The following is a 27,113-nucleotide window of genomic DNA, read 5'->3' as shown; positions in this document are numbered from 1 at the left end:
GTTCTGTGAGAGGATGGAGACCCCGATGAGGCCGGCAGTGCTCAGGAACAGCCGGCCGCCTCTCAGATTTGCACTCGCACGGTTCATTTCAGTAGATGTTTTAAGGCCTATTTCGCAGCGAGGCGAGCAAAGAAATAAAATGGCGGCCGGGCTGAAACTCCCTCCAACGGCCCCCAGGGGGCGCGGCGGGACCCGGCCCCTCCCGCTGCCCAACATGGCGCCGCCCGGCGCGGCTTCACCCGCCGGGAAGAACGGGCGGCGCCCGCCAGGAACGGCCAGCTTCCGGCGCCCGCCCCCTTCCTGGAGGGCCGGGCCTCCGCGCCATGCCCACGCCGGGAGCCGGCGGCGTGAAGGGAGGCGGCGCCCGCCGGTGCCGCTGGGCCGGGGCTGCGCGGACGAGCCGCTCCTTCAGCCTCCCGCGGGGAGCGCTTTCTGGCTGAAATCGCCGGCGCAGGTGGCGTGAGGGCGGACGGCCCTTGCGGGTGGGCGCCGGAGCGGAGTGAGGCCCGCCCGGCCCGAGGGGGATGCGCGGCTAGCCCGCGCTCGCAGCCAGCCCAGCCCAGCCCCGGTGGTCGTCGCGGAGCTGGCGTCAGGAGGCCACAAGATGTTCAGCTGGCTGGGCACCGACGACCGTCGGCGGAAGGACCCGGAGGTGTTCCAAACGGTCAGCGACGGCCTGAAGAAGCTTTACAAGACCAAGCTGCTGCCGCTGGAAGAACACTACAAGTTCCACGAGTTCCACTCGCCCGCCCTGGAGGATGCCGACTTCGACAACAAGCCCATGGTGCTGCTCGTGGGGCAGTACTCCACCGGGAAGACCACCTTCATCAGGTAAAAGCCCGCTGCCTGCTGCCCCCTCCCAGCCATGCCTGCACCCTCGACGCCTGGGCACTGGGGTGGGGCAGAACTGCTGCCCGTGCTATGGCTGGATCCCCCTTCTGTTACCCCCTTCGCGTCCCCTCAACAGCTTTCCATTGAAGCTTTTCATTTTCATTTTCACTCCACTCGAAAGCAGAGCATCCCTTCGCGAGCACAGGGTGGTGTAAGATGTCCCATGAAACACCGACGTGGCAAAGGGTAGCCCAGGGCAGGGCTGAGGAGTGCAGGCAGGGCAGGAGTGCGGAGCTGTGCGTGAGTCACCGGGGCCCTCCTGGCCGCTCAAAGTGCAAAGCTTTGGGAAGCCTTTGGGAATGCGCGGGGTATTCCGTGCTTGCACTGCCCGGCTTGACCCTTGAGATAGCGATTCTTTTCAATTTGCTGCAGCTTTTGAGGGGTGAGGCAGCTTTAAAAGGGATGCTTCGGTTTGCAGGCGTTGCTGTTGCTGTTACACGCTTGCGTCTGTCTGTCTTTTTCTGCACTGTCCCAGAGACAGCGCTCAGATCCCACTGAGAGGAGCATGTGTGTGCCTGTGCGCAGAGAGACCTGCCCCTCCTCAGGGCTCCAGAAGGAGAGCCCTGTTTTAACTGTGTCCTCCTGCTCGGCCGAGATGCTGGGAGCAGCGAGTTCCTTTCGAACTGTGAAGAAAGAGCAGCTGCCAGCAGCTCTTTCAGTTCGATGATGTGAAACTGTCGCAGAGAAAGGGTTAAACTTTTCCGGCTGGACTTGGTTGCAGGGATCTGTGTTCAGCCATGCTGCTAGTTCAACTTGCAGCAGCCTCTCCCTTGGGATCATAGCTGAAGCTGCGCTGTCCGTGTTTCCTATGTGATTCATAAGCTAAGCGTTAAATTCCAGCCTTTTTCTGGTGTGGCTGTGTTGAAATCTGTGGAATTACCCCAGTGTAAATCTGGACGCTAGCCACAGGCAGCCAGCCCTTTGTTCTACCAGTATTTCTTGGTGAAGGAGGGAACTGCAGAGAGTAGGAGAGGTGAATCAAATTGACTGTACCTCTAAAGGAATGACCTTGAGAAATGCAGGGGCTTTTTTTTTTCAATGTGCTGTAATATTCCTGCTGCTAAATTTCCTGGTCAGGAGCCAAGAACAGAATGCATTTCTGCTACCTTGGCATGTACCTGGCAAACAAAGTTTAAGAGGTAAAAGGCTTTTCTCATATGGGCAGGTCAGGTGAAGGGTGCAGAAGACCCAAAGAAGCATTTTGCACATGTTTGCAAAGGGAGTTACTCTTCTGAAAAATGGAGAGGATAGCACAAATGCCTGGTTCCACCCCAGATCTTTGTTCTGATACCAAACCTGTTTGGAAAGCTTTTTCTCTCCTCTGGGTTACAGACACTCAGAGCCTGAACAGGAGGAATTGCTGAATTCCTGATAAGGCTGTCTCACTAAAGCATCTCTTCCTAATTCTTTTCTCTGGGTTGTCAGCCTCAGTGTTTCCCTGCAGTCTCACCAGCATGCTCTTAGCAGAGACTTCCTGCCTTTGCCCCTCTCTGCTCAGTGGAGTCCTTCTTGTGCAAGCCTCAGCTCCTTTTGCAGGAACTTTGGGTGCCTAGAGGACGTTCCAGGTACAAGAAGATTGAGTCTTTGCTCATGTGGCATGGCAGCAACAACCTTTTTGCAGCCAGCAAGTGGATGTGAGCCTCTGACAACTGCTTTTCACTCATGCCTGTGTACTCTTCTCCCAGTTTTCTCTGGGCACAGGGCTGGGATCAGCCTACAGAGATGATGGTCAAGCAGAAGTGACCAGGAGCTTTGGCAGCTTCTGTTTCACTGGGGTGCCAAATGGGCCTTCCAGAAAGGCAGAGTCTTGTGTTTAAAATAGTGCCCAAGAAGGTGAAAGTTGAGAACTTTGGTAGAACCCCAGGGTCTCTGAGAGTAGTGTGAGAGCCTCTTACTCCAGTGTGCTCCCAGACAAAGGCCGGGAAACCTCGTGTTGCTCGTGACAGGCTTCCAGCATGAGCTTGCAGGCACTGCTCATTAGAGAGCTGGGATAAGCACCAGATTAGCATCCAGAGTCATTGTGGGAAGGCAAGTGGGAGCTAAAGCTGAGAGCAGGGAGGAGTTAAAGGGGGCTGGGGGGAGGAAGTGGGAGGGTTGACAACCATTATGGCTTAGCAATAGAGTGAAGCAAGGAACAGCCTCTGGACATTCCGTCCACAATTGTCAGGATAATTAGGGTTATCCTTATGTATCTATTCCACTCTTAAATTGCATCCTGCTTGTACTGCCATGCAATTTTGGGAGATGACTTAATGCCAGTAAACAATCATGTGGAATGAACTCAGCCCCACTTTACCTGGATACCTAACCAAAAAAAAAGACCCTTAGTCACCTACCTAAGGAATGTCTGTCTTCCAAACCTCTTTCCTTGTTTTGAGGAATCTGAGGTGAAACAAGGAAGAAATGCAAGGCTCTGAAGCACCTAAGCTGTAGCATCTTGCAGTGAGGCTGCTCTCTTGTCAGGAGCTGATGGCAGAAAAAAGGCAGTCAAGGTCAGCAGTGAGAAACATTCCTAGAGGCTGAGCCAGGGAAGAGGGAGGTGAGTTGTGTGGGTCAAAGCCAGTGAAGCAAGACCAGAGCATGGCTTGTTTCCAGTGGAACCAGGCTGTTCCCTCTTCTCCTTGCAGGGACACAGAGCTGAGCCTTTCTGTGCTACGTGAAAGGTGTTGCATTGCTTTGCAATGCAGCTTTTCCATTCCTGCTTCCTGCTGTATCATCTCTTTGTGCTCACTCCCATTTCTCTCCTCAGCATACCTTTGGCTGATGCTTTTCCACAGGGTTGGGGGCTGAAAGTCACTGCTGGTTAGGGCAAGGCAACACCTCTACCTGGGAATATGTGACAGCCACTGCAGGATCTCACTGGAGCCTGCCTTTATAATGTTACTGCTTCTTATGTTTCCTGTAAGAGAGTGGGAGTACAGGACAGAACATTGCTCTCCTAATTAACTTAGATTCCTTGGTCATTTCTAAAAATAATCCTGGCTCAAGTCCAGCCATCCTGCTAATAAAATAAACAAGCCTGCTAGAGCCCTACTAACTGTCAACATAGCTTGCTTTTCTGCTGTAGCCACCCCTTCCTCCTACAGCTAATCATTTACACGTCCTGGCCCCTCCACGCCGTTTGTCACAGGCTGCACACAGAGCTCTGCTGTGACCTCCCCGTGCAGCCCTGATCCTTTCATCTGTGCCTGCACGGGGCAGTTTTCTGTCACCATTTCCTGCTGCTCTGCCCTCCTTCCCGTTCCGCTCGGCATCACCTCTGCTGCCACACTCGCGGCGTCCTGCAGGGCTCCTGCATGACTCATCACGGGCGGGCAGGCAGCCCCTTCCCCCACATCCTGCGGCACTCCTGCCCGGGGAGCCCGGCCTCCCCTTCCTCACCCATCCCCAAATGCACCTGGGAAAGGCATCCCCAGCTGGGCTGCCACTAATGCAGCTTTCCTGCCCTGGCCCTTCCCAGGAGCAGGCGGGCAGCACGATGCTTCCAGCCACACACCGACCCCAGACACTGCTCTAAAAAGCAGATTGGTCATAAAAAACCTATTCCCCTACTCCACAGACATCCCTAACCTGGCTGGGAGTCACTCCCCCAGGCCTTTGAAGGTGTTCAGCACCTCAGCTGAAGGCGTGCAGCACTGGCAGAGGAGATTGCTGGTGCTTGGTGTTTTCCCCAGCTGTTGTTTGCTCTTCTCTGCCAGAAATCCCCACAAATGTGACAACTGCATGTGTTCTCTGTCTTGCCTCTGGTAGCCAGGGCAGGCTGTGTCACTGCTGAGCAGAAGTGCCTTCCCCCCATCAGGGCAGTGTCAATACAACCCCTTGTGTTTGTCCTTTGCACAATGAGATTCTTATGCTGCTGACACCCTGCTGCCGAATGTACCCAAATCTCCCAGAGGGGCCTCACTTAAAATAGATGCTGTGATAGTGGGCAGTACAAATCCTCATCTCTCTGGTTTCCTACCACTTGTTGCACATAAGTCAGTCACATTGGTGTGTGGCTACTTCTTTTGTGCTTTTGTTGGGATTTTTTTGTTTTGTGTTTTTTTACACAAGAAATAAACACAGAAATGCTTTGAAACGTTAGCTGAGTGGAGCTGTGATAAAATTCTTTCAAACAGTCTGTCTGGAGGAGTTGCTATTCCACACAGGACTTTTGGTTAGTTTTTCTGGGAAGCTTTGTCTATAAATAACAAACAACTCCCCCCCTCAACTAATTTTCACTTCTGCTCAAAAGTTGTCATGTTACACGTGCATTTCAAGCCTCTAAAAAAGAAAAAAGGTGGTTTTTACAGCAAGGCTGCAACCTGACATCGGGAATAAGGGGCCTTTCTCAAAAACCCTTCACTTGTTACATTTGACAGCTGTTAATGCTCCCTATTTCTTTTCTCTCTAGTATTTGCACGGGGAGAATGCAAAGATTTATTTCTATGGATTCAGTGAATTTCTATCTGTATGAAGCCACTGTCTTGACAGCAATGACCATCAGGGACTAATGAATTGCCATCAAGGAGGCACAAGCTCAGCTGCCAAAGTCTGACCAAGTGGCTTCTAACCTAGCAAATAGCATAAAGAGCTTCCCAGGGAATTGAACCAAGAACATCAGATGATAGAATACAGAGCCCTTGGTGGGTGAGAAGTAACCCCTCCTTGTTCCCAGGTGCTTCAAGCTAGAGAGGAGCTGCTGTGGCTGCCAGGAAGGGCACTGTGATCACCAGCCAGAGAGGGGGCACACACCAGGACTACCTGCAGTCTGCTTTCCTCAAGTAATGAGCCACTTTTATAGGAAAGTTTGAGAAAACCCTCCATAAGGTTTAGGTAAATAGGATATATCCACCCTAGGATAGGAGGTCAGAGGGATGCTCTCTTTCTGGATTATTTCAGGTCTTTTAAGAGCTGCTCAACAGCTGCTGTTGCATCTCTGAGTTCTGCAGTTAAGAAGAGTCACTTCTGGTGGCCTTCTGGTGAGCTTAGGCCTTGGAAATCACTTTGGACAAAAGATAAAAGAAAATACATGATAATGCACCAGTAAAGAAGGTGTGGTCATCTCCTAAGTGAATTATGGATATAATTTGTGGAGGTATTCTTGTTGCAGTATGAGTGTGTACCAAGCCAGATAAGTATCAGTGATTTGTCCTGAGTATACATTTGGTTGTTTTACCTCTAGATCCATTTGATTTGGCCTTGCCTGTTGGGAACTGAAGACACATTGGCTGACATGGTATCAATAAATGGCCTGCACAATTTTTTGTTGTTGCTCCTTAAACACTGGATAGCGATTATCTATGTTAAAATGACAGTGAAAGCAGGAACCCCTAAAAAGTTACCACAAGCCTTCATGCCAATGGCCCTATAGTCCCTCACACAGGAATTTCCCTCACCTAAGACTCACCTGAGTGAACCAGTTCTGGTGCTTAGACATATCGGTCTCAATCATGAAAAATATTTCCAGTCCTTCTCCTATTTCCTTTTCCACATCCCCACAATCTAACATCACAGCAATTCTGAAATAATCTTTCTACCTACTGAGGGTTAGGTCAAAGCAATGGAAGAGGGAGTGCCAGTTACCCTCTGGCAACAAGCAACACATTATTAATACTAACTTCCATAGTCTGGTAGTCATTTAATTCATGTAATTAGCCAGAGCTTATTCCTTGTCACTTCTGACACCATCCCATACTGAGGGCTAGACCAGTTCTAGCTTCCTTCTGTAAGCCACATGCACATTATGGTCTTAGTTTTCAGCCCAGTATCAGCAGGTGGTTTTCTACACACACTAACACAGGCCTGGCCTCAGTGATGGCATTTGGCACCTTCATGAGCCAAAGGGAACCATCCCATGCACACACCATTGGCCCACCCTGAATTTGGCAGGCTCAGTTGGGATGTGCTGCCAGGGCCTAGTCAAAGCCCTACAACCCCATGGGTGACTACCTTTCCCTGAGATTTGCCAAACTACCTTCAGGAGTTAATAATAAGGGATGCTGTACTTAGTGTGCTATCTACCTTGATACACAGCTTGGAATTTACTCCCCCACCCAGGTGTAGTGCTCAAAATGCTTGAGCAGTGTGTAGTGCAGGCCTGTGGCTGCATTTCAGAAGCACACAAGGACAGAGACTGAGACTTCAGTCAAGTGCAGGGGAAGTTGGCATTTAAGCAACTGATTTGGACTGGTGGCTAATCACATCAGTTGTTTGAGTCTGCTGAAACGAGCAGCAGCCAAGTAATTGATATTGGCACCAAGAGCCAGTAGGGTTTCAGGAGTGTGGTGGTTTAACAGTAGTGTGTAGTAGGATTAACTCTGTGATTGCAGTGAACTGCTGTTTTTACTTTGCTGTGCTAAGTCTGCTCCAAATGGCTTGAGGATTGAAGTACACAAAATGATGCAACATGATGAGAATCTCTTCCCAGCAGCTATAATCATCTTAATTTCTTAATCCACCTTAAATGAGCTTTCAGTGTTGAGATCCTTAGTAGAAAAGCCACCAAGACATTTATCAAACAATTGAGTGACAGTGCTAAAAATAGTCTCAGAAGGATCCATGCTCTTGAGCTTCATAATTGCACTGCAATCTTTAGTACAACTCATTTAGGACTTTGCAGCCCATGGCTCATGGCCACACCCTGTTTTTTCACTTACAGGTACCTGCTGGAGCAGGATTTCCCAGGGATGAGGATTGGACCAGAGCCTACAACTGACTCCTTTATAGCAGTTATGCAAGGAGATGTGGAAGGAATCGTTCCTGGGAACGCGTTGGTGGTGGATCCCAAAAAGCCGTTCAGGAAACTCAACGCCTTTGGCAATGCCTTTTTGAACAGGTCAGTACTCGGGAACTCTCTCGTTCTGCACAGTAAAGTTAGAACCTAATGAGCAGCATAGCAAGTAATGTAAAGGGAGAAGGCACTTCTTTTCTCCCATCCACATGGCTGATGCAAAGCCAGTCCAGTCCTACCAGATGCACATAAGTCAGTTGCTGAAGGGCTGATAAATTCAAGTGTGACAAACCTTCATTTTACTTGAACAAACAAAACAAAAATGACATCACAGCCTAAGCTTATCCTATAGGAGACTAGAGGTAAATATCTTAATTACATGTTATCCCCTGCTTCAGTATTTCTAGCTTCTTCCATTTGTAATCAAAAATTCCTATGCCTTACACATACAACCTCAGTTGCAAATTGATGACCACTCTAATGTGTTTCCTGTAGAAAAGAGTAGCAGGGTGTTTGGACAGTGCCTCTGTGACATGAGGAATTTAACCTTTCCATCCCCTAGACCCAGCCCAACCATGGGGAGGTTTTTGGATCTAGGCCTCACAGGAAGCCAGCAGCACACACCCATATCCTAGATGAGCACAAACTGTGCTCAAACTGCAGAAGGCAACAAACTGACTACACCCATCATCGACGCCTTCCCTTGACACTGGGAGACACTGGAAACATGGCAGCTGCTCAGCCAAACAGCCAGGAAAGCTGGGCTGGGCTCTGGCTCCTGTTCAATCTCCCAAGCTTAGAGGATGACTGTCCAGAGGGTGCAGCATCTCCTACCAGCACTGACCACAGGAGTGCTGGTGTAGGCTGCAGCCAGGCAGGGAAACCCTGCAGAGAAGCATGGGGAGAAACTGGCTGGCAGGGGAGGGACCTAGCTGGAGTCACTGCTGTGTGGAAAACCTCAGGGTGACAGGAGGCAGTATCTGATCACTGCACAGGAGCATCATTCAAATACATCAACGTGGTCCTGCACCAGAGAGACTCTGAGAAGTTTTTGTTGTGTCGTAGGGCTCAGACCATCTGCAGCTGACCAACAGTTAGGTCAGGTGACTGCCCACTCCCTGCATCAGGGCAGAACAGTCATTTGCCCTAAGAGAATAGCAGGCCTCTTGCCTGGAGTGCAGAGATTGTGGATAAAGAGGACATAATTCAGAACAACTCAGCTAATAGCCAAGAACAGCCACAGCTGGCAGACAGTTCTCTGCAGAGAAGGAACATTAGGCCAGGCATGGGGGGCAGAAAAGCCAACACTTCTGAACTAGCCTGATGGATGTGTCCTGAATGCAATTTGCTCCTGGTACAGCAAGGGATCTCTGCATGCATTAACCCAGTTCACTGCATCATGCTGTGCTCTTGTTATGCTCCTTCACTCTTCCTTCTCCTGAGGAAGGAGTCAAGCCTGTGCCTGAGCAGGCAGCAGGGCAGAGGGACACAGCAGTGGCTCAGCAGCAGCATAAGTGCAGTCCTTCTAGCAATGCAGGGAGCAGCCACAGCTAATGACATCTTTATCTTGCTGCCATGAAGAAAGAGGGGGTAATGATTTCTAAACTGACAGAGGAGACATGCTAAGATGCCAATGCCCTGCTAATTAGGAAATTAAACACATGCAAGAGTTGACTCAGAGGGCCAGAAATTTAGCAGATTTGAGTCCTGGTGCACCCACTGGGCCAGATCAAGCCACCCACAGTTACTTCTGCAGTGGGCCTGGCTTCTGGGCTAGGGACAAGCAGAGCTGTCTCTGCCTTGCACATACCTCACTGCTGCTGTATATAGGCCTAGGCCCTGACCTCAGCTACGAGGCTGTGAGCAAGAAATTTGCAGAAGGGAGCTAATCTGCAGGGGCCACACCTCTAAACTGAGATAAAATTGGCCATGGGGAAGTCTGCTTTGCCCAGGGATGGTTAAAGGTAACACTTGACTGTGAGCATCAGTGGAAAGGAGCAGAGCAGCACGAGGCAGTAGCGTTCACACAGGCCAAGCTGGCCTTGGCTGAGAGGTGGCAGCCCACAGCACTGTGTCCTGTGGGGTGCAGAGCCTGCTGCTCCAGGAGTGAGCATCCACCCTTAGCTGGGAACTCCCTCCCCCCGCAGAGACTGGGATCTGCTGCTTTCCAGGAAGCAAGGGAAGACTGGTACAGTCAGGATTTGGCTGGGAGACAAACAAATTGTGCTGCTCAGAGCCTGTAACTTCCCTCCCTTCATTCCCAGGAGATGCCCATGCCTGGGACATGGGGCTGCCCAGGGCTGACATGAGGATAGCAGGTCTGCACAATCCTGTCTCTTGTCTGCTCTTCTTGCCCCAGGTTGTTCCTGGGCATTGAGAGAAGGGTTTGTTTTCCTTTCTCTAGCTCTGCTGGCCAACCCCCACCTCTGGGAAGATTCCTGAGAGATGAGAAGTTGCACCTTGTTATCAGGAAGACTTGTTTGGCACCAAGGGCCTGGAGCAAATTCAGGAATCTTGATCATTACTTTTGTATCACATTCACCAGGTTGCAGGAATTCCCCCATCCCCAAAGTCTGTTTTGGTAAACTAAGGTGGAGTCAGTCCTGATTTAGTGTTGTGAACAGCTGGAGAGGTAGATAACATGTTGTTCCTTTAGCCCTATGCTGTGCTCTGCCTGTAGAGGTGGTGAAACTCTGGTTTGGCACAGCACTCTTCCCTTCAGATGGCCCCAAACAGAATTAGGTCGAGCTCCCTGAGGTCCTGCAGTTCTGCTGGGACAACAGGAGGGCAGCAGCCTTAACTCTGCCAAAAGAGCCAGAATGCACTCACTCATGCTGGCCTCTGACCTTATATCTGAAATCTCCTGTGGAGTACTTTTCCTAGAGAAACTGGTGGAAAATCCCCCTGCCCCATTTAATGTTACAGCACAAGGAATACTCAGGGCTGCAACAATGAAGAGCAAACCTGGGTTGGCAGGACAAGGGAATAACATGACCTCCTGAGCCTTTTGTTCTCTGCTGCTGTGCCTGGCACTCAACAGGATAATCAAGCCAATCCCCCCCTCTTTGATGTGAGTTATTACACATTCAGAAATGCTCCCTGTTGCCACCTGCCAAGCTGGGGATGTGGGAAGCTGTAATATGTGGTCTGAAATAGCTGACAGCTTAGGGGAGGAGACACTCTTTAACCCATGAGGGTTCACTCTTATCAGAATCTTCTTGGGGTCAGACAAGTGGAACAATTGGGTTGTGGCATAGCCTGGAGGAACTGAGAGGTGCAGGGGCTCCTGCAGAGCCAGACACTCATCAGAGCATGCAGGGCTGCCTCTGCCCTGACTGCACTGAGTGGTCCTTGTACCAACCCCCATGCTCTGTGGTTCTGCCTCCTCCCACTGTAACATGGTTTTTGTGCCTGGATGTCACACCACCCTATTAATATGCATATGTACACACACACACACTCAGAGCTGCCTGGAGTGCCATCCCAAAAAGGCTATCCATGAAATGCTACCAGGAAAGCAGATAGGCTTTTAGTGTCCTTTGCTGTTACTAGCAACTGAAATAGATGAGCTGCAGCCCACAAAGCACAAGTGACTCTTCTTAGGCAGTGATTTGCATAGAGATACAGTATGGGGAACAACCAGCTAAAGAGCAATTACACAGAAATGGAGCTGCAGAGGGGGGAGCAGTGAATTACAAAGTGAATGTGAGCTAACAGTGTCATACTGCTGTTAAAAAAGCAAACATGTCAGTGAGATGTATAAACAGACTGTCAAGTCTAGGAGATAAGGAGCAATCCATGCACTGTGCTCACCACCAGCAGGGTGAGCCATGGCTGGAGTATGTCAGCTTGTGGCACCGTGCCCGGAGAAGAAATATGTGGAGCAGTTTGAGAGGACCCAAAGGAAGGCTGCAAGGGTCTTCAGGGATTTAGAAGTGAGCTAGAAAGGCAGCTAGAGAGAACTGGAAGAGACAGGAAAAAGAAATAAATAACCACCAAATTGATTTCTGTAGAGGAAAGACTGAGGGGAGCAGGGTGGCAATAGTGTGCGTTGTGACAAGAGGGGAAAAGTAAGTCATTTTCCACATCAATTCTGTTTGTAACTGAGCATATGAAATTTAGATTAGACATTAAAAAAGAGGATTTACTGTAAAGGTTATTAAGTAATGGAGTCGACTCACAGCAAATGTTGGTGAGTCTGCATTGTTATGGATTTGAAGAACACTTTACACAAATAACCTGACTGATCCTGCCTTGAGGCAAGAGGTTAGACTGAGCAACCTCTTGAGATCTCATGCTGTCTATGCCTTACTACTTCCATGCTGCAATAATAGCACACATTTTGTCTTTTTAAGACAGATTTGAAAGAGAACAGAAGTCCTACAGAATTGCTGATTTTTTTTTAAAGCAAGTTATTTCAGTTCACTTGAGTTCAGAAGTCTTCAGGGGAATGTTTAACCAAAGAAAAACAAATACCAGTTCTTGTTAAAATCTAAACAGCACATAAACCAAAACCCAAATATTTTCATAATTCACAACTTGGGGGCCTATATAAAACAACCTGTCATAGGTCATGACTGAGACCTGTGTTCCAGAGGCAGCAAAACAGAGAAAAGTGTTTAGTTCTAGTTTCTTTCTCATTTCTTTAAATAACAGTAGCTCTAAGCTCCAGCCAAAGACTTGAGAAATCAGAGTCTGACTTGTCCCATGCTGCCTGTGATGTGCAGCACATCATGACTGTGTTTTGCACTTTTTATTTTTTTAAACACATTTATTTTCTATATATTCTTCACAGGTTTGTCTGTGCCCAGCTACCTAACCCTGTATTAGAGAGCATCAGCGTCATCGATACTCCAGGAATCCTTTCTGGAGAAAAGCAGAGAATTAGCAGAGGTAAGTCCCAAGTTCAGTTCTCTTCTAAATGACAGTAATGAAAACCAAAGGAACTCTATATGATTTTCACTTCAAACTAGACAAGCTGTTGATAAAAGCAGTGGTGGGAGGCTCTCAGAGCTACCGCATTTCTGTGCAAATGGAGACCAAAGGGACATGGTTAATCTCCTGCAGAGAATTTAGAGATGTTCTCAGGGAAGGCTGCTGACAAGCTCAGCAGTTCCTGTGTCACAGTCCAGTATTACCCCACAGCAGAGATTTCTATCAGAGTCAAGTGATGCCCATCTGCTTTGCAGAACCAGTTGCTTTCAGTGCCTCAGTGATGATCCATGGCCAAGGCCCCCTTTGTAATCTGCCTGGCTTCTTGCACTGGCCAGGCTCCCTAAATCTTGTGCAAGACTGGGTTGGGTTTAAGAACCATTGGCACTCAAGTTCTTCATTGCAGTAGGGAATCTGGAAAGCCTGTGGACACTAAATCATAAAATCCTAGAGTAATTTGGGTTTGAAGGGATATTAGAGATCCTCTAGTTCCAGCCCCTGCCATAGATAGGAAGGTGTGCCACACCTTCCACTAGACCAGGTTGCTCAAAGCCTTGTCCAGCCTGGCCTTGAACACTTCCAGGGATGGGGCATCCACAACTTCTTGGGACAAGCTCTGCCAGTTCCTCACCACCCTCACAGTAAAGAATTTCTCCTCAATACCCAATATAAGCCTACCCTTTTTCAGTTTAAAGCCATTCCCCCTTGTCCTGTCACTACAGACCCCTGTAACTGGAGCTGATGAATAGCAGGGAGTCTCTCAGTGAACTCCTGAGGTCACTCAGACCCACCCGTGGCAACATCTTTAAACCTGACCTCTGTGGTCACCTTCTTGCTCTGTGAGGTGATGGTGGCCTAGCTTGCATTTCTGGAAGGTTCCTTAGATAAAGCTGGGAGCTGTGCACCTTTTCACTGGAAGAAAGCCAAGAGCAGTAATCTCAGCATTCAGGTTTGACATCAGTTCTCATGCACACTGCCTATTAACAGTGCACAGCTGAATTTCAGCAGCACAGGCTCCACCCCAAAGTGCTGAGGCCTTTCCCATATTTCCATGTTCTGCCCCATAAGATTTCAGATGACTCATGATTTTCCAAGTTCTATTACACTTTTGCATTGAAATTTTTCTTGGAAACTTCCTTTTTTTCTTTTAATTGAGCAGCCACCTTGCACAGAGCCAGGTCTTGTTTGTCTTGCTGGGATTTTCCACCACAGGAACCTTAGCTAGCAAAGAAGTGTCAATAAAGCACAGCTACAGTTCACAAAAATCCCCTCACATTAACCTTTTTCAGTGTGGGTCTCTGCACTGCTAGGGGATCAGAAATTCCAAGGTGTGCCAGCCTTCATGAGAAAGTTGAAAAATATGCTGTGCAAGCATTCCTCCCCCCTCAGCAGAAAGTATTAAAAAAAAAATTGTATTATGTGGTGTAGACATTTTCCAGTCAAAAAATGCCACTGAAAGCAACCAATTCTCCTGTGGAACTATCACAGTGAAAGAAACTTGCTTAGGAGGAAGTATTTTTGTTATTAAAAATAAACTAAAAAGAAGGTATAGGTGAGTCAAAAAAGCCATTTCATGCCCCTTTTCCAAATCTCCTCATTAGTTCAAATGCCAACACGTATTGCAAGATTTTCCTACTTTTCAGCTGTTTACAGAACTAAAAATACCCTCCTGCAGAATACACTGGCACTTCTTGCTGCTCCTTCTGCAAAAATTTCTCTGTCAGCTTTCCAGTGGGTCTTGGTGTCCCATTCTAGATCCTGTCAGTGTGACCTTGGGGCTATTTCCTGGATAGGGGAAGACTGGGGATATTGCCTACCTAAACTTTAGTAAAGCCTAGGACCCTGTTTTCTTCACATTCTCCTGGAGGAACTGGCTGCTCATGGCTTGGATGGGTGCACCTTTCCCTGGGTGAAAAAGTGGCTGGGTGGCCAGGCCAGGAGTGGTGGTGAGAGAAGAGTTAAATCCAGCTGGAAGCCAGTCACAGGTGGTGTTGCCCAGGGCTCAGACTGGGGCCAGTCATGTTTAATATCTTAATCAATCTGGACAAGAGGAGTGAGAGCACCCTTAGCCAGTGTGAAGATGCCACCATTCTGGGCTGCCGTGTTGGTGTGCTGGAGGGCTGGAAGAGGAATCACTAGAGGGATCTGAATGCATGAGACAGATCTATGGGTTGAGACCAGTGCTAGGTTTACAGCTGGATTCAATGATCTTAAAGATCTTTTCTAACCTGAACAATTCTGGACTTTGCAGCTATTGTAATAAATGGCAGCAATGCCAGAACATGCTTATAACACAGCTGTGCACTGTTACAAAAGTCACTGGTGTACTTTAACCCAAGCCACTAATGCCTCTGCAAACATTTGGAAACAGCTGAGGAGGCTAAAGGGGAGTCCCAGTTCTGTACATTGCTGCATGCTGTACATGTTTGCAGAACTGGAGGCCTGTCTCAGCATGTGGAGCAGGTTCTTCCTGGGCAGCTTCTCTGCCCCCAGTGCAATTTAGTGCACTTAGGGCAGAAAATTGGCACGTTGGCCCTGTGACTACAGTGTGTGGTCACTCAACCCTCTAGCCAGGAGGCAACTCCAGATGGATCAGCCATCTCCTGATCATCCTGCCATCCCAGGAATTTGCTCTTCTCTGTGTCCAGCCAGGCAAGGGGGCTGTCACTGATCTAATCACAACAGTTAAAAGTACAGTGTAGGTGGGACCTTGCTTTGTCACCATTTACATCAGGACAAACTGGAAGTGCTCACGTGGGCCAGGTCAGATGACCTTGCAATAGATACAGGACAAGATCTTCACCTGGTTTAGGTCAATATGGCTTTGTTGAGGCTGGGAAACTCCAGCAATTTCTGTCTCCATGTGGCAGGAAGAGCCAGAAGAGTGCTGAGGTGCCTGTGTTTAGGAAGGGCTGCTGCCAGGCATTGGCTTGAGCTTATCTCAAGGTGTTTGAAAGGGAGTAGTCACCTCCCAGCTCCCATGGAAGAGGAATAGGAAAAAATGGTGAGGCTGACACCTTTGCCACCAGGCTTACCAGCCAAGCTGACCTCATGAGCAAGCTGGTTTTGGAGGCAGATAGAGCAGTAACATGGGCTAGGCAGAAAACAAGACAGGGCTAAAAATGCTGACACAACAAAATTCTTCTGCTCCTTCTATACCTTCCCAGCCTGCTCAGATTTCACTTGGGAATGAAGCAATACCTGAGGGAGTCTTACAGAGGTTTTCCAAGAGACTTTGAAGTTTCCTAACTGCTTGGACCAGGAATGCTTTTCTTCCCCCCACTGCTAGCAGTAGGTTCTAAGACCCTCAGACTGGGGTACCTGGGATGCAGTGTCAGGGAAGAGAGTAGATAGTGAAGCAGCATTCTATGATAAATTTGAGGGGGAAAGTAAAGATGTAAAAGATGAGGCAGGCTTTTCCAGCCTGCCCATCCTATGAGAACCAGCAGCATTTCTAAAAATAGGAAATTCCTCTCAGTGGGAACATGACAAGTCCATCTCCCTCCCCATTAGATGTCAGGAGCATTAGTTAATCTATACAGTGTCAGCTTAGCAGAGTTCAGCAATCCATGAGAGCCACCTTATACCCCTGAATTTCAAAGCAGTTGCTGTTCCTGTTACTGCATCCATGTTTCAAAGAGCAGGAGCAAGGGAACAGGGTTTAAAGGATTGATTCAGGGGCCAAGTCCAGGTTTGGAAGCATTTCACTTGTCTGCACTCAAGTCTGAATTAAATTCCCTGGCCAGTTGCTGTTAAAGGTGACAGATCAGGCAGTGTGTGCACGAGCACAGGGTGCTGGTGCCAGCAGCAGGGCTTTGCTACCAAGCTTTGCTGCAAGGAATGCTGTATAATCCCAGGAAACAGAGCTCTGCACTGGCTCTCTCCCAGGACTGCATGACCATAAAGAGCCCCCTGCCCCCACAGAGCAGCCCAGGAAGGCTGGGAAACTGGGAAACTGCCTTCCAGAAGCAGAGCTGCAGGTTTAGGCCTATCAAGCACTTGAGGGTGGTGAGTCTGTCAGAGCTGAAGTGCACATCCCTTTGACATGCAGGGACATCCCCAGCACTGACACAGCAGCTGCTGCTGCTGCTCTCAGACCCTCATAAAATGTGTAGCCCAGGAGCTGCTGCACTGATTTGACCTCCTGAGCTCCTGACTCGTGCACTGCTTTGTGGTGGGCACCCACAGTGTCACAGGTGTGGTAGCCAGACTCCCTGGGATGCACAGGTGTCATTTACAGGCTTTGTGGGAAGTGTTTCCAGGATGTCCTGGCCCAAAGCATCCTGTCCTTCACTGCTTCTGTATCATCCTTGCCTGGAAGGCAGCCATTTCTCTTCTGATCTTTTTTACAGTCTGAGGCATGAATCTGTGTCCACATTTAAAGAACTAATGGTTGCATTGCCTTGCTCCTTGCTTTGTCCTTTTTGTTATTTGTTTCTAGGGGAGCATGAGGCTGCAGAGGTGCCCATCAGGGAGGTGTTTGGGCCAAAGCAGCACAGTCTTGTCTGCTTTGACAATTTGATAATGATACAAATGCCATCCACCTGCAAAGCAGTGTTCTGGTGTCACATAATGAGCTCAGGCCAGCCTGCTGGGAGGGAAAATGAGGAGGGGATGACTGAAATAAATGAGGACAGAGGGGAGGACCACAGATAGGTCATGCAGAGCCAGGACAGGAGTGAGGACTTCCTCATAATTCATCACCCTGTGAGTCTGCCCTGCTAATGGAGCCACCTGGCAACAAGAACTTGTGTGCTTCAGTGGCAGTGCCATCCCTGGGGGCTGAGCCTTGCACGCTCTGCTGCCCATGTGTCTCAGCCCACATCTGCCCTGAGCTGAGCAGATGTCTGCCAACATCAGTGGCACCTTGGCCAAGCCATGTTTGATCCCTCTTTTGGGGCAGTACTTCCTGGATATATCCTGATCACTTCATGCTCACTCTCTGTGTGCTGCCTTCTCCCTTTCCTGTGTTAGCAGTGACCACAAGGTCCTTGCCAGGAGGTAAGGACTGGCAGTGTCATTCCTCATTGGCTTGCTTTCCAGTATACACTATTCCAGTATTTTCCCAGCCTTCCACTCAGTTCCATCCTGCTGGCTTCAGTGCAGCCTAAGCATCCCATAACCAAGGGAAAAAACCCTACACCCACCAGCCTCACCCTTCTCCTGGGAAAGCAGAATTCCCAAATGAGCAGCAGCTTCAGCACCAGGGACACTTAATCACTCACCAGTCTGACAGCAAGAAGAAAAATGCCAATAGCAACAGTCTTGGGCAGTGCAGAGCTCTCAGCCTGGCTGTGTCTCAAATAGCCATGCTTGGAAGGGAAAGGCAAACACCAAGGGAATTGATGTTCTCCCACTTCATGCAATGCTGTTTAGGGTACAATGGCAACAAAAAAATATTTTTTTCTGAGGAGCTTTGTCACGTGTGCTAGCAACAGCATGATACAAACTAAAGGCATCCACCCTGAAAGCCTCCAAAAGGGAGGCATTTCAAATATTTGCTAAAATACTCCCCACTGGTGATGTTTGCTTATATTCTGTATTTCACTCTGCCTGGGAGGGTGAAAGTGCACTGCTTAGTTTTGACTTTCCAGTTCACCTCCATTACAGCTGCTCTGCCAACCTGCCTGATTTTATCATAGTCTCACTTAACACATGCTGTTCCACTGAAATGCTCAGCTCTTACAGGCACACTGTTCTGCACTTCCTCTTAAAAAACAACACAAAAATGAGCAGAAAATGAACTGCACGGTTCTCATTTTTATTTCTAGAAATATGTGAAGCCACGAGCCTAACTCTTCTGACCTGAAAGCAGTATGGAAACAGAAGGTCAAGATTATATTTGGGGAGAAAGTCAAACCAATATTTTGCTTGGTACTAGGGGGGAGAGGGACTGTCTCCATGATTAGGGTTGGAAATACTGATATATTTTGCAGTTGCAGAACTGGAAGAGTGAAAAAAAGCAGCACCAAAGAACAAGATTAAATGGCTGCACATATGGAAAGGGCTGTGCTTTTTTCTATTCCTATTAACATACAGCAAGCATTTCATTTGTGTTACTAAACAAGTCTGAGTTTTAGAACAGCTGTGCAGCTTGTCCATTTGCTGTGCACTGTGCACTCCAGAAATATTCCAAGTATCTATTACATAGAGGGAAGATGGTCATGCCATCAGCATCTCATCAATTTGCATTATTTATGCCCATCGTGCATTCTTTCAGCATCCTGAGCAGCAGTGGAGAAGGAATGTGTTTCCTGGTCCCTGGGAGCTGTCAGTCACTGGTGGCCATTTCAGGCCAGCTTTTCAAGCATGATTTCCCCTGAAATTTAAAGTATGAATACAGGAGAATTCAGTCTGTGTTTGGATGCTATGGTAAAAAAAAAAGTTCCTGGGAATCCCAGCTACACATCAACGCTGCTATGCACTGACTTCTTTGGAAAACTTGGCCTGTATTCAGATGCCTTCTGAGGTCTCAAAACCTGTCTAGAAACTGATTTAGAATTTAGTTTTTAGAATTGGCCCAAGTACCAGGTAACGCTCAGGCCCATCTGTCACAAGTGGCAAAGATAAAAACTTGAGGATGGGGCAAGTTCTGGCTGTGTGTACACAGGAGCTAAACAGGAGCTCTGGACAATGCTCTCCTGAGTTTTGCTCCACCTGATTTGAATGTGCCTGGTGAGGTTTCACTGACTCTCCAGTGACATAAAGCCAGAGCCCCATCAGGCTCCCAGTCTCTTCCCCACCCCGAAGCCCTTGCAGTAAACAACATGAAAGCAAAAAGCCACACAGTCTGGCACTCCAGGTACTGGTTAATGTTAATGTTAGCATTGTTGCTAGCTGAGAACAGAGACCTGCTGTGCTTTGAGTCTTTTTGCCTTTGCTTTGGAAACCTTAAAGCCTCCAAAACGTATTTCATGTTTCCATTAGTTCTTGGTACAGAAGAGGAGGAAATGTGGAGCACTGGCAGGAGGATGTAGCTCCCAGTGCTCTGAATCAGCAGCTCCAGGACAGATTATTTCTTTGAGTACAGGCACAGGCAGAAGTGATTGGCAAGCTGGGGCCTGTCTAAAAATTAGGGCATGCGACATTTAAAGAAATCTTTTCATCCCAAAGGCCTTCTGTGTACTTCCCAACACACCCACAGAGATGCATTACAGGAATCTCTTTATATTCCCTTGGGAGGCAGCCACTTCCAGAGAGGAGCATGGCAGCTTTTTACAGAGGTGTTTGAGGATGAGCTGCAGTGAGGTGTATCCAGTACCCATGCCTTGCTTTCCATCATCCCTTCTGTCCTCTCCTTGCTGGCACCCCCAGCTCCTCACCTTGAGAGAAACTTGCTCAAATCACTGTTCTCCCACCCAGTGCCAGCTGTTTCCTCTCTGATACTCTTACCCAGCACCCTTCCCTCTCTAGGACACCACAACTGCCACCCAACCCAGCTTCCCACTCCCACTTTGTGTGTCCTCAAAGGGATGTGTAACTTCCCCCTCCTCCCTCCCCTCATCTTCCTCCTCTGACCATGGTGTGACCTTCCTTCTCCTTGCTCACAGCCATCTGTCACATTTGGGTAACACCTGCCCCTCCTGGCACATCCTCCCCCTCCAGTGTGGGCTGCCTGCTTGTTCTGCAATGACACAAGTCTTCTTCCCTGGACTCTGAAGGGCTCTCAGGGAGGACGTCTCTGTGGCCAGTTAGACTAAGCCTCAAAGCTCTATTACTCAATTAGAAAAATTTCAGTCATAAGCTCCCTGGAATCAGCATTCATTTCATTCCCTGTTCCCTCTCTAGGCAGTCAGTGTTCAGAGTGTCACCTTGGGATGTTGTCCTCAGACAATCAGAGCCAGTCCCCCTACTTGACAAATAGGGACACTGCCATAAAACTCTCTGGTAAATCTTTCATCTCTAGATAACACCAGCTTTAGAAAGATGAGAATGAAGCTCCCAGTGACTAAAATTCAGCAGGAAAGAAGTAAATTGCTAAAAGCAGCAGCACAGTTTACAGGAGTAATAACAGCAAGCTGTGAAATATCTGGTGCAGAGCAGCAGCTTTAGGGTTTTCAGCACTTCTTGATCTCATGTTTCCATGAACTCCACTACCACAGGACCTGTGGCGATGGTTCCACAAGGCAGGAAATCACTAGTATGCTTGCTACCAGTAAAAAAAATAGCACAAACTAAACAAACCTAAACCAACAACCAGTGTAGCTGCACGGTGAGAAATGCTGAACCAGTACATGCCCACTCCTTGCTGGTTCAAATTGGCTTTAGAATCTTACAGCCAGGCAGATTTTGTGCTGGGTCAGGTATCATCCATCTCCTCACAGTCAGCATAAAGACTGTATCATGCCTGATCTGACTTGACAGAATGTAATTGCATAATCCTGCCAGCTCTTGCTGAAATGCATGGTGCCAGGTATTCCAGTGCTGCACAGACAGGAATTCATTAGGCCAGCCTGCCTTATGGAGTCTAGGTGGCAAGGTGTCTGCAAGAATGTAATTTTCTCTGCAGGCTGAACCCACTGACAGTCCTGCTGACTTGTCAGCTTTGTGTTAAGTCTGTTGAGTCCTTTTCATGCTGTCAGAAGGAAACCTGTCCCATTAAAAAAACCATCTGATGGAATAAAATTGTTATCATGTTCATCTTGTCCTCCTACTGCTGTATGATTTGGATTCATTTTCTCTTCACGTTCACCTTATCTGGAGGTTGTGAAGGAAGCTGCAGCAGTGATGTTAGAGAATGTTTAAATATGCAGCATATTTTTCAACAGGGATGCAAGCACAACAGACAGGAATTACTGAACAGCAAATTCTTCCCTTTACAGTTCTGTCTGAACATCCCTGTAATAATGGTTTTGCTGCATTAATGCAGCTTTGGCAAGCAGATGGCTTCCCAGCCACCCCATAAGTTCACAATAAAACCCTGCTGAGTTCCATGGACAGCATCACCCACCCCTGAAACACTGCCAGAGCTGAGATGGTGCCTGCCTGCTTTGTGAGAGGCCTTAGCAACACCCTACAACACAAGGAGACATAATGCATTTGCAGTGGAAGGAGCAGGGGACACCAGGAAAACTCCTAATTTGACTGCAGATGAAGATCAGTTCTTGGTCTAAGCTCACACAGTAATAAACTGCCAGAAGAAAGAGGCAGGCCCAGTGCATCTGTGGAATGACAAAGGGGCAGGAAGGAGGAATCCAAAGTGAGGCTATAATGCTTAAGTTTAGTTACAGAATGAGCCTCATGTTTTCAGGTTTTGAACACCTCCAGCTCTGGCTAGAGCCAGGCAAAATGCCCTGAGTTCTCTGTGGCATTGAAAAGCCTTCCAAAAATGAAAGCTCCAAACTAAATGTTAAAATACTAATCTAAGACCTTCTTTTTAAATAAACACCTTTATTAATAGCTTGCCTTTAGCCATTTACACTCTCACCCTGCTATCCAAATGCTTTAGTAACAACCTATTATACACTAAAAGCAAGACTACAAAGTCAACCCCATGAATCACATCTGTAGCAATCCTCTAGGCACTGTGTATGAAAGCACCACCACAGTCAGTGACTCTGAGTAGATAGCTGTAAACAGAGCTCTGTCCCACGTCATGCTGTTTGTTAAGGAACTTCACAGCACTCAGGATAATTTCCCCTCTTCCCCTCCATCACCTAAGAACAGAATCCCTACACTTACACCTCGTTTGTCCTGCCAGGCACCCCCATACAGAGGAGTGCAGCTGTGATCAGTAGCACTGCACACACCAGACTTGTTTCTTGCTCAGCTGGGCACCAACAGGAGAAGCTCCCCAGAGCCAGAGGGACACACAAGGGGAGGGTGTGGGTTGGGCTTTTTTCCCAGCATGGGATGTAAACCACATCCATGGTGATGTCTCAGAGCAGTCAACAGCAAGTGTTACTCTCCTTTGTTCTCTTTTTAATAGAGATATGCAGGACAGCTGTCCAGAGAATATCTCTGAGGCAGCAAAGAGGCTAGGAAAGAAAGTCTGCTAATCAATCTGGACATTTAATGAAGTCCACAGGGACACTCAGGACTCATTGTGTATTCCCAGATGCTACAGTAACACACAAAGGGTCTGAGCAGATATTAATTTCCTTTTCTTGCTGGGTAGAGCAACATTTATTTTTGTTAATAGGAAAGAGATGCTCAGTAAATAGATACCTTCTAAGTGCCACTGTGGATGCAGGCTTGATATAGGATAAAAATCATGAGAGCTAAGCACCTGAAGATACTTTTGGACAAACCTTGAGACCCAGGCTAAGGTCAGTCTCCCAAGTCCTCAGTTAATACCAAAACTACAATTACACATTTTTTTTCTATATCTCCCTTCTTTTAAATAATCAGTTCCCACTTTTACTAAATCCCTGCAAGGTGGACTGAGTGTCAGGTGGAGACACTTTCCCTAACTCATTCCAGCCCCTATTAAAACAACAGAGAGTGTAACAGTGACTGTTCCTCTACTGTCAGAGGGGAACCATCCACATGATCTGTGGCAGGACATCACTGTAGCATTGCAAGGTAGCCTAGAGACCATGACTGTTTTCCATCTGATTCTCCCAAGAAAAAAGACTGGACAAAGTAGCTATGGTACAATTCAAACATGTGGCAGCTTGACAAGAAAACATCCCAGTCCATGAGATTTTACAAGGTTAAATGCACAAACATCTCCAAATAAAGTCACCCTGACTCACTGCTCCCATGATGAAAAAGCAAGCTGTGTAGCTCTGCGTATGAAGAACAAACTGTCCTGCCATGCCAGAAGACTTCCAGCCCTGGCAGAAGTGAACATAAAGTCTGTATATCTCTGTTTAGCAAGGTTTGAGGGGGCATGGGAGGTCCCTGTTTGCACAGCCTTTGATCAGCTTGCAGAGGGGCAGCTGACAGCCTGAACCCAGGCTGAGCGAAGTGAGGTATCAGCATTGACTTTGTCCTGCTGCCACTGCCCCAGCAGAGGTTAGGAAGGAGTCAGCACCCTGATCTTTGCACCATTAGAGCAGTGGAGCAGAGCTCCCTGCAGCCAGAGCAGCTGAGGTTAAAAAGCTGAGGTTAGCACCTAAAGTTAAAAAAGGCCATTAACATCTGAAAGCGAGCAGGATCAAGTTTATTTCCATTTTAAAAAACTGACTTGTGACTGTGTTTGAGGTCAGACACACAGACTGAGCAAGATATGCAGCTAATCAGTATAATATATCAGTATAATATATATGCAATATATTGAATGCTCAGCAGGTCTTTGTCAAAGCTAACACTGATTCTGAATTCTCTGAAGTTCTCAGTATCAAACATAGCTGAGCAAAGAGCCAGGGCCCAGCACTGCTTGCTCTTGTGAGAGGAGACACTCATGTCCCAGCGAGGAGAAGGACACTGGTGGGACAAACATCTGTCTTTCATTTGAGATCTCTGTAGATCCCATGGAAGAGAGCAGGACTGAGTGTCCACACCTCACACACCCCTCACATGCCCACACTCTGCCATCCCCTTTTCCTGTAAGCAGCAAACTGTAATTGACCAAAGCAGAACACTTATGCCCAGGAATAAGACTTTGAAGTTCTCAGTGGCAAAAAGTTAATACCAATTTATCCAGCTGAAGAGAAGGTTCACACAGGCTTTACTCCTGACATGAGAGGCAGGATTTCACTCCAGTTTGATTAGTCATAGGGAAGAAAAGTCCAGCATGAAAAAGCAAGATCAGAGCTCAGCTATCCTCCCCTCTGTAGTTCCAGTCTAACGATTGGGATGCACTGGTTGCCCTCTAGGTTTTAGAGAGGACAGAAGGAAAAAAGGAAGAAAAAGAAAGGGGAGCAGGAGGAAAAAGCCCCAAACTAATTATCATGAATTTATTCATGAAAGCCAAGATTAAAATAGTATATTAAAGGATTTGAATGCAAATAGCATTTGCTCTGTCCTGATTTCCCTTAACAAAGCGCAGCACTCTGGTGACTCAGATAACCCCAAATATTGCACAGCATTGGAGAACCTGACAAAGCAGGGGGACAGAACCAACCAGTCTCTCACCAAGACTTTAAGGCACAATAAAAAACCACCACAGAGCTAGCAAAAAAGGTAATTTTGTTGCTATCATTACTATTGTTTTAGGGACTTCTCCACACACTATTTATCATGCCCTGAACTGCTTAGAGGTGGACCCAGTCTGACACTGAACCCATTATGTTTAGTCCTGAGGCAGGTGAAATTTGAACCCACTGTCCCTGGCCTGTGCCTGCCTCTGGTGTTCACAGCAATGCTGTCTCTGCTGAGTGTCAGGCTCTTGGCTAAGTGAGCACAAATCATTTGGCTTTGTGCACATGCAGCAGGTATGGCAGGATGGTTACTCTGCTAGGGAGGGTTATTTGCATGCTGGGTTCTGAATTGGATGGGATAAAGTTAGTCTTGCACAACAAGACCTGGGATTTATTAAGCAGTGGAGATAGGCATCTCAAACCAGTCTGGCTACGAGTATTGCAGTGACCCAGCTTTCTGTGTGGGCTATGCTGATGGCCAGTCATTCACAAATTAAACCTCTCTTGTGCTATGTACAAGACTTCTGTAGTAAGTTTGAATACAGCAGTTGCTCCTTGATGTGCATTTGAATGAAGATCTGGAGCACAAGTTCAAGACTTCTTTGGGTGATCTCTTCATGTGGGGAGGACAAGACCTGTCCTTAACTGTATGGACAGTGCCTCATCTCCTTATCAAGCTACCTGCTCTACTGGGAAGGCCGCTTCCTTGCAAGCTTACCCTCAGTTAGGTGCAGAGATAGTTTGAGTACAGCAGGGAGGCTCTCAACTCCCACATCTGCTGCATCTCTGCTCTTCCTCCCCCCCTTGCAGGTTATGACTTCGCTGCTGTACTGGAGTGGTTCGCAGAGCGGGTCGACCGCATCATTCTCCTCTTCGATGCTCACAAGCTGGACATCTCTGATGAATTCTCTGAGGTCATCAAGGCCCTGAAGAACCACGAGGACAAGATGAGAGTTGTTCTCAACAAGGCCGACCAGATAGAGACTCAGCAGCTGATGCGGGTGTACGGTGCCCTCATGTGGTCCCTGGGGAAGATTGTCAACACTCCCGAGGTCATCCGAGTCTACATCGGCTCCTTCTGGTCCCACCCCCTGCTCATCCCCGACAACCGCAAGCTGTTTGAGGCGGAGGAGCAGGACCTGTTCAGGGACATCCAGAGCCTGCCCCGCAATGCAGCCCTCAGGAAGCTCAACGATCTCATCAAGCGAGCGCGCCTGGCCAAGGTAGGTGTTGGCATAGAAGCCCCGGGCTGCGTTCGGTGTGGGCTGTCTGCAGCAGGCAGCCTATGGAGAGGTGGTTTTGGCCAGTTCAGCTTGCAGAGCTGGTGGATCCTACTCTTTTTCCATCCCATTTAACTCAGGCCCAGCATTATGAGCCCTATGCCAACATGGGAAGAAAACTCCTTTGTTTGGTGTGTCAGTCATGGTGGGCCAGAGTGAGGAAGGTAACTACAGATCAAGCAGGTAGCACTTGAAGGGATCTGGAAAGCAGTTGCTCTCTGGTAGCAACTTGAGAATTAGAACCAATTCAGTATATCAGAACCATACACCAAGGGAATTGATAAGCTCTAAGTCTTTTGCTTAAAACTTTCTTAGCCAAGAGAGATACCTGACTAAGATGGATGCACAGGAGGTGGAGACTCACACAAATGATAAATAAGCCTGTAGTATCCCTGAGTATTTGAAATGAACTGAAAGAAGCTCTTAAAAATACAGGAAAAAACCCACATCAATTGAGAAAAGAGATCAAAAGATCCCTCAAAAGCTTTCAGTGCAAGGGTCTTCATTTCAAGAAAAAATGCTTGGTTCACCATTGGAAAAAAAAGCCACAATGTTGCACAAGTTAAGGACTGGTATTCATACTAAAACACTGAACCTGTATGTTTGGACTGGGAAGGGACTGTTCCCTTGAAGGCCATGCCCAGTGGAAGAAAAAAAACCCCACCACTCCCTCCAGAAAGTGCATATGAATGTCACTGTCTGTATGCTCAGGACTACACTTGTTTTTGCCTTGTCTCAGCACAGACAGAGCATACAGCTGAGCATTGAACACTGGCATAACAATCCATAGGTCCAGGCAAGCTGAGGAGCTGAGCTTGCTCTTCGGGGTGGGACAAGATGGAGGCAAGCCCTGGGCACAGATACTCTGCTGAGAAGAATTTTCTGATGTGCTATTTAACATTTGCCTTCATTCCATATAATTTAATTCCCTTCAGGTCCATGCCTACATCATCAGTTCCCTAAAGAAGGAAATGCCCTCAATGTTTGGGAAAGACAATAAAAAGAAGGAGCTTGTTAACAACTTGGGAGACATTTATGCCCGGATTGAACGGGAGCATCAGATCTCACCAGGAGACTTCCCTAACCTGAGAAAGATGCAGGTAAGCAGTGGCATCCTGGCAAACATCCAGGGAAAGAGCACTGGAGTAACTGCAGGGAATACAACAGAGCCATGCAGACTTTGATTGTTGCCACCTGTGGGAAAAGCCTGCTGTAATGTTGAAATGTGCCTTAAAATATGTGCAGGCTATATTTGGGCATGAGCACTTCTTA

The 27,113-nt window shown here is 47.8% G+C and overlaps 1 protein-coding gene across 1 annotated transcript in view; it reads left to right on the top strand.

Annotated features, from left to right (window-relative positions):
• Positions 1 to 293: 293 nt before the first annotated feature.
• EHD3 (EH domain containing 3) overlaps positions 294 to 27,113 on the top strand; it is a 29,996-nt gene continuing 3,176 nt past the window's right edge. The window contains exons 1-5 of the mRNA XM_054629534.2: positions 294 to 831; positions 7,532 to 7,708; positions 12,399 to 12,496; positions 25,372 to 25,784; positions 26,777 to 26,941. Coding sequence (XP_054485509.1) covers positions 605 to 831; positions 7,532 to 7,708; positions 12,399 to 12,496; positions 25,372 to 25,784; positions 26,777 to 26,941 — 1,080 coding nt within the window. The 5' untranslated portion in view covers positions 294 to 604. The remainder of the gene's footprint in view (positions 832 to 7,531; positions 7,709 to 12,398; positions 12,497 to 25,371; positions 25,785 to 26,776; positions 26,942 to 27,113) is intronic.

Source organism: Agelaius phoeniceus, chromosome 3, assembly GCF_051311805.1.
Source record: "Agelaius phoeniceus isolate bAgePho1 chromosome 3, bAgePho1.hap1, whole genome shotgun sequence".
NCBI classification, from domain to species: Eukaryota; Metazoa; Chordata; class Aves; order Passeriformes; family Icteridae; genus Agelaius; species Agelaius phoeniceus.
This window is presented reverse-complemented; position numbering and strand designations above follow the sequence as displayed.